This window comes from Cariama cristata, unplaced genomic scaffold, assembly GCF_000690535.1.
Source record: "Cariama cristata isolate BGI_N322 unplaced genomic scaffold, ASM69053v1 scaffold36356, whole genome shotgun sequence".
NCBI lineage: Eukaryota > Metazoa > Chordata > Aves > Cariamiformes > Cariamidae > Cariama > Cariama cristata.
This window is the reverse complement of record NW_009621048.1, coordinates 8,845-15,808: the sequence shown is the minus strand read 5'-3', so window position 1 is coordinate 15,808 and position 6,964 is coordinate 8,845. Positions and strand designations below refer to the sequence as shown.

At 42.3% G+C, this 6,964-nt stretch overlaps 1 protein-coding gene across 1 annotated transcript in view; it reads left to right on the top strand.

The window, feature by feature from the left end:
• SAMD7 (sterile alpha motif domain containing 7) overlaps positions 1–6,704 on the top strand; it is a 9,213-nt gene extending 2,509 nt beyond the window's left edge. The window contains exons 5-8 of the mRNA XM_009701822.1: positions 2,460–3,139; positions 4,573–4,694; positions 5,444–5,554; positions 6,432–6,704. Of these exons, the coding sequence (XP_009700124.1) occupies positions 2,460–3,139; positions 4,573–4,694; positions 5,444–5,554; positions 6,432–6,704 (1,186 nt within the window). The remainder of the gene's footprint in view (positions 1–2,459; positions 3,140–4,572; positions 4,695–5,443; positions 5,555–6,431) is intronic.
• Positions 6,705–6,964: the final 260 nt, after the last annotated feature.

Genomic DNA, 6,964 nt, shown 5'->3' with positions numbered 1-6,964 from the left:
GGGGGGGAGGAGGGGGGTGTTGCTGTATTTACAGTGATCAAGACACTTTTTCAAGTCACCCAGAGAAACAGAGGGCTCTTGATTATCTCTTAAGGTCCAAAGCTACTGAACTTTCTGCTTGCCCCTATTCTGCTTTTAGCCTTAAAATGATATAAGAAAGAGAAATAAAGCCCTCATCTTGGGAAAAGAAAAAAACAAGCTGCAAACTTCAGCCCCAGCCCTTGAACTCAAGATCCAAAGACCCTGAAGTTACAAAAAGTCAGAAACAAATTCAAACTTTACAGCTGTGTGCTATCACACACAACGTTTCAAGCCTCTATAGCTGGGCCCTTGGGATGATTAGCTATGTCTCCACCCTAACAGGGTGTACAGCTTTCCTAGTTCAACCAAACAGTCTGTATGTCAGGGTGGCTGTGGAGAGGCCAGTTATTTGTACCAGTTTCACTGTCATCAGTAGCTGGCTAAGTAACCACCAGTGCCCTCCCTCACAGCCACACCATTTCCACGTTAGAACTCTAACCTCAACCACTCCTGCACTGGGCTTCAGCACAGTACTGAGTGGCAGCACCCCACACACAGTAAGAGCAAAGAACAGATAAGTTCTGAGCAGGTATCACAAGAGAATTATACAGAAGTGTTTTGAGCTCTTCAGTCAGCAAAGCTTGATTACTGAACTCCTCCAAGCACAAAATTTGCATCAATTCATTTCATATAGCTCACACGGCAAAAACCCTGAGAAAAACAAGTAAAATAGCTAGCAGCAAGCACAGCTATCACATACACCCTCAGCCACATCAGAGCTAGTCCTACCTGTTCAGGCTCTCCCCTCAGCTCATCAAATCCAGGAAAACCTCAACATAAAAGAGCTCAGCCTAAATCCATAAGATAACCTCTTACCCATCTTGTGACATCCTGGCCATTTCCACTACCTCCACACTGCTTTCTGCAGCACACCTCACCTTTGGAGCTATACTTGCTCCTTTCACCCTTTATAGAAATCAGGTGTTGGCAAACAATCTCCTGCACTTGCTGCAGCTGTGCTGCTGAGCATCTGGGCCCAAATCCTTGTTCTTTAAGGGTCCCTGCCTCATACCACAGCTCAGTGACCTCCTGTCTGCTGGCCCTCAGAGAAGGAGAGTATCTTATCTGGAGGAGTAGTCAGGAATGTAATGCTCTTTGCTGTTTACCTCCACCTCAAGAGCTGTGTGTGAGTAATGACCCCTGGGCAAGATGTACAAGGATACGGTACGTAGACAAAACACTCTCACTGGATCTCTGAAAGCAGAAAATTAATAATTCAGAGGTTGTTGGAAAGCTGAAAAGAGGAAAGAGAAAAAGCCCTGAATGTTATGGAGGGATCAACTAATTCCTCCTCACAGCAACCATCTGAATAGATACCTTTTGCCCAAACTGTGTTCCTGACAATTTTACATTAATGAGAAGTCTCCTAAAAGTCAGACTCTCTCTGACCTGTTGTCCTCATTGCAGTGTCAAGAAAGCTATCCTGGTGCACTTTAATGACTTGACTGCCTTCACAAGCCCTTTTCCAAAGAAGAATATTCAAGTCCCATTGAAAGTTCCTCAAACCAAGAAAGGCAGGCTGAACCATTTCTGGTTTGTGTCTAGTAGATTGGCTCACTTCTCCCATCTCTCAGCTCCAGCTGAAGCTGTGGAGCTCTACATGCTATAGCTTTCTGTTTGATCACCAGCTTGCCTCCAGAAAAAGCTGATGCCAGCAAAGGCTGGTACAATGGAGACTACTCCTTGTGTTCTCCATGTCTCACTGGGTAAGCTCTCCTACCTGCTATGCCAGGGGTAGGAAGCTAGCACAGACCCTGGAGCATTGGCTTTATCCAGCAGGAGGGAGATCGGTTGAACGCTTACCACCAGGATCTCACCCTTTCATGCTCTCAGAGCTATGCTCAGGTGCCAGGCACTACAGTTACTCAAGAGACGTAGATTAGCTTACTCTGCATGTGTGCACAGGTTCCATAGATAATACAATTCTAGTTCTTTATTACGTACAATATCACTGCCATTTTGCAGATTTCCATACAATTTTCTGACTGGTAATGTAAATCACTTATTTTCTTTAGTCTTTAACCCTTATGACCCTGGAGACAATTTTCCAAATCCAAAGTGGGAATAATCACCATAATAATGCCTGGATTGCCAATATACAAATAACATTTTTTTGGCTGAAATATTATCCAGAGGCACCACATGGAAGATATATTTTCTCTTCCTTTTAGTTTATGTATCTGGCAGCACATTAAATATAGCCAGATTTGCCATTCCATCTGCAGTTTGTGCCCTCTCACACATAGCAATACAGGGGAAACAGAAGAAAAGCCGTACTCTTGCCTCATCAATTATCTGAGTTTTAATCTGCTATTGAAAAAAACAGGCGATGAAGGGACTGAGCTGCCCTAACTGCTTGTGCTCTGTGTGTCTCTTAGAATGGAAATGGAGATGAGTGCTATTTTTCAGCAAAAAGAAATGGAGAAAGCTCATCGGAAAGGACTACTGAGCCTGGAAGCACCTTTTCTTTACCACGGGATGCCAGCTAGTCCCATTGCTTTCCGTGGCAGGCACAGACTACCTGAAGGCCATCTTCCCAGCGACTTATATGTTCATCGTACCACCCTTGATGAAATTCATGGCAACACTATGCTCATGGCAACCAGCCCATACCCTCCAGTCAGCACTTTGCAAAGAGAGAGGGGACGTCGACCAGGGAGAAGAGCTGGAAATCACAAAACTGCAGACTGTAGTGCCAATGGCACAAAGAACCAAGCTGATGACAAAACTACAGACCCTGTTTCAGCTGCAGCAGATGATGAGAAAGAAGACAAGAAAGAAGCAGAGGTGGAGACACCAAACAAACATGAACAAAGCAAAAACCAGACCGAGCCATCTGCCGTTGCCAAAAACTGTAAAGAGTTTGAACAAGGCTTGCGAAAAAACTGTGCTACTCATGAAATTTCTACTGAAACCAACAGCTGTAGCAACACAAATGAGAAGGAATCTAATAGCTCCTGTGCTGCTTTTGATGACAAGTACATGTACCCTTCTGCAATCCCATTCTCAGCAGTACCATATGGATTTCCAGTACCCAGCAACCCATTGCTACCCTCAGGTTTGTCAAGTCTCCAGATTACAGTTAGAGTGGCATGTTGATATAATTTATTTTTATTGATTTGCTTTCTTATTTCTTCCCTCTGTTTAAAGCAATTTTTTTGTATGATAGAGTCATGGCAACTAAATGTAGAATTCATATGCTGCAAATAATAGTAAAAAATTGGTAAATCCAAGTTGGCAAAGGTAAAGAGTGGTTTTCCCTACCTGCAAACTGTGCTGCTTGCTGGCATAATGGAGGTTTCAGCATCTTAGGTAGAAGTGCTTTACTTTGCAGGACAGTGCAACTGCACAGCAAAAAAATCACAAAGCAGCCTCCTAACTGTTTCAATGCTCTGTGCCATGCACTATATTGCTGCAAGATGTCATCCTGCGTTTATATCAGTCCCGGGGGACAACACACTTGTCACCCCTAAGCTGTCAAGTTAGCAGCACTTTGATGTTCTCCACAATTCTGTTCAACATGTTACATTCTCTCCTCTCCTTCTGGTGCTTGGGGGGGAAATGTAGCAACACACAATATACTGATCATAATCCCTGTGTTTGTCAAACAGGACAAGGAATCCCCTTAGAAGCTGCACTCATTTAGGAACAAACTCTGAGATTTGACCTCCCCAAGAACAGAGCATAAGACACAGGCCTCTCCAGCTGCTGTGCAAGAATCATTGTTTCTAAAGCTTTGCAGCTCTTGTTAAATGCATCGGTGCCAGTAGATGAGCCCTACAAAACTTCCCATTGCCTGAAATGAGAACAGGCTGGGGTGTTTGTCCAGGATCATCTACCAAAGACACACTGTGTCACTGAAAAACATATAATCATAGAATCATAGAACTGTTTAGGTTGGAAAAGATCTTCAAGATCAAGTCCAACCGTAAACCTAACACTACCAAGTCCACTGCTAAACCATGTCCCTAAAATGCACATTAAGTATTCAGTTCCTGTCTGCAAAAGGAGTTTAAATTAAAATAAACAAAATTGCTGAATGAAATTGTTAGCTAGCCTCTCTCTTCTGCCCACAACTTTTCGATATGTCCTTCTAACTCACAGTAGACACTAGGGGCTAGCAAAGGCTTAGTTCTGTTCTACTGAAATATTAGTCAAGTTACAATAAGAGTGAAGTCTAAAGAATCAAAAGCATTGGATAATGTACTCAGTAGAGAAAACATTGCAGTATGATTTGTATGTGTAGTGACTGGTATGTACAGTGCCAGCGGGAACTAAAAGAAGCCACCAAAAGAAAAGCCTCCAGAACCAGCTAGTACTGACTATCTGGTGATTTTGGTGTCTAGGACTCCCCTATCTGTCTGTGACTACACACTGCTGTTAATATACCAGGTTCTGGAGAAGCGTAAAAATTCTCATGTTAACAATCATTTCCTATTGATTTGCCAGCAAAGTTCTACAAACATAACGATTTGTGTTTCCTCCTCAAAGGAGCACATGGCCTGATCCTGAATGGAGAAGATATTTCTTCTGTTGAAGACATTCGCAAGTGGACTGTTGATGATGTATACAATTTCATCGTTAGCCTCCCAGGCTGTTCAGATTATGCCCAGGTGATTATAAACATTCATTACATTTTCAGGTCTTTAGGACCATCTTCATTTAAAGGTCATCAAGCAAATGTAAATGCTAGAGGTTAACTGGTTGTCACAAAGTTACAAACGTAACAGCAGTTTTCATTATGCTTCAACCTCTCTGTGCCCTGAGAGGTTACATGCACTTCTGCTGCAATCTGGAGTCATCGGTCATAACACATACCAGGAGGACCAGCAGCAAAACAATAGTGTAAGAGAAGTATCTTGACTTTTTCATTGCGCATGCGCTGCACAATTTTTATGCAGATTAAAGCAATTTTGCATTCTTGGATATTGGTAACCCACCTACCACCCCTGAGCTCTTATAGGCATCATTCCATTTGAGAAATAAACTATCATTAGAAATGCAAGGAAAGAGTTTGTATATTCCTGGTAAAGCCTTAATAAGATCAACACTATTCTTTTATTGGTAGCAGGCTGCTCAGTTCCTAAAAAAAAAAATAAATAACTAAGTAACATTACATAAGTAACTAAGAAACATTACAAAGTTCCCACTTGCCAATAACAACTAGATAAGCTACAGGCAAATGTGCTGATATCCACACAACTGAACAAGAGACCTCATGCTGCAGGAAGGAGATAAATATGAAGTTAAACAGTAAAATTATTATTTCCTCCTTTTATTGTCTATGCCTCAGGATTAAGCATAAAAAATAACCAGTGAAGTCTGTTTTAGCACACCATGATGTGTTTTATCATTTCATAAGATATTTAAAGACCACGCTATTGATGGAGAAACCCTCCCACTGCTCACAGAGGAACATCTCCTGGATACAATGGGATTAAAACTTGGACCAGCATTAAAAATCCGCTCTCAGGTATGACTGTTAAATGTATGCCAAGACAGCAAGTCACAGAGATGTGAAAGAGTCAGAAGCTAACAGGATGAAATTTTTCTTGCTGATAAGGTAACTACCATAATATCAGGAAAAAAGAAATTACTCCAGCATAGTTTGGTTTTGCTTCTCTGCATGTTACAACAGCATGCAGGGAGACACTAAGGGGAGGTTAGGACTGACAGTTTGAGACTCACTTAAAGTGGAGTCAGCATACAACAACACTGGAGACTATGCTCAGGCTGGAAATGGAAAAGATGTGTTTGATCAATTAATTCGGTTTCACTCCTCTTTTCCCTTCCCAGCTGGTAAGAACTGCTCTGATACATACTTGCTTTTGCTCTAACCCGGCTTTTAAAACCTACCAAGCAGAGGTTTCTACAGCCTTTCTGGGAATATAATCATACATGTTTCATGTACAGGCTGTCCCTCTATGTTTAAAGTTTTCTGCTCTTAATTTCATCCAGTAATATCAACTCTCTGTGTGTTTCTGTTGTTGCCTGGTTCTTTTCCTTTTCTTTAACCCCTTGCTCTCTCTCACTCTTCTCTCATTAAAACCACCTTCCCCACTCCTGGCTGGCAGTTTGCCTCCCCTCTGCTCTCAGGCCCAGCACACTGAGCCGTTTCCCAAGCTGAGTATTGCCAAGCTCCTTCCACAAGAACCTGGACGTAGAAAAATATGAGAGAGGAAAAATGGAGGAGATTTTTTTCACTTTTGCTAACCACTGATAGCCCTTTGAGATGGTTGGGGTCTACTGGATGTCCCTGGCATTGCTACACAACAGTCAGCCTTGATGTTTAATGGCTTTAACAACTATCTCAATCAGCAACTGCTCCAATTGTGCTTTTGTCTTTAAAGGTGTCCCGACGTCTGGGCAATGTGTTCTACATGATGAATCTTCCTCTGTCTGTGCCCCTGCCACCTGCCTCAAGCAAACCCTCAGATCAGCCCTCGGACATAGCCTCCCCTCTTCACTGCAATAGCAGTGGTGATACACTGGATAGTCCCTGCTCTCAGGACCCAGAAACTTCACAAGCAGTGGAACAGATCATTTCAGAAAGCAGGGAAAATCCATGTGACACAGCTGGATCTCAGGCTGACTTCCAGATGATCACTTTCCAGAAAAGTTGAGCTAAGTCCAGGACATAACATGTTTTTATTAATATAGGAACCTCTGTTTACAAAGTGTTTGAGAAGATAACTACAGCCTGAAATCTCTGTATGACTGGGGACGAATGAAATAAGCTGCAAACGCAGCCTGCGGAAGTGCGCTATCTGAAAGGCATTAAAAAAAACGCAACTACATGTTAGTGCAATTACTTTCAAGTGCAATTCATTGAAAAGAATACCAGTTCAGTTAACAGGCAAATTTAGTTTTTCATTAAAGTCCA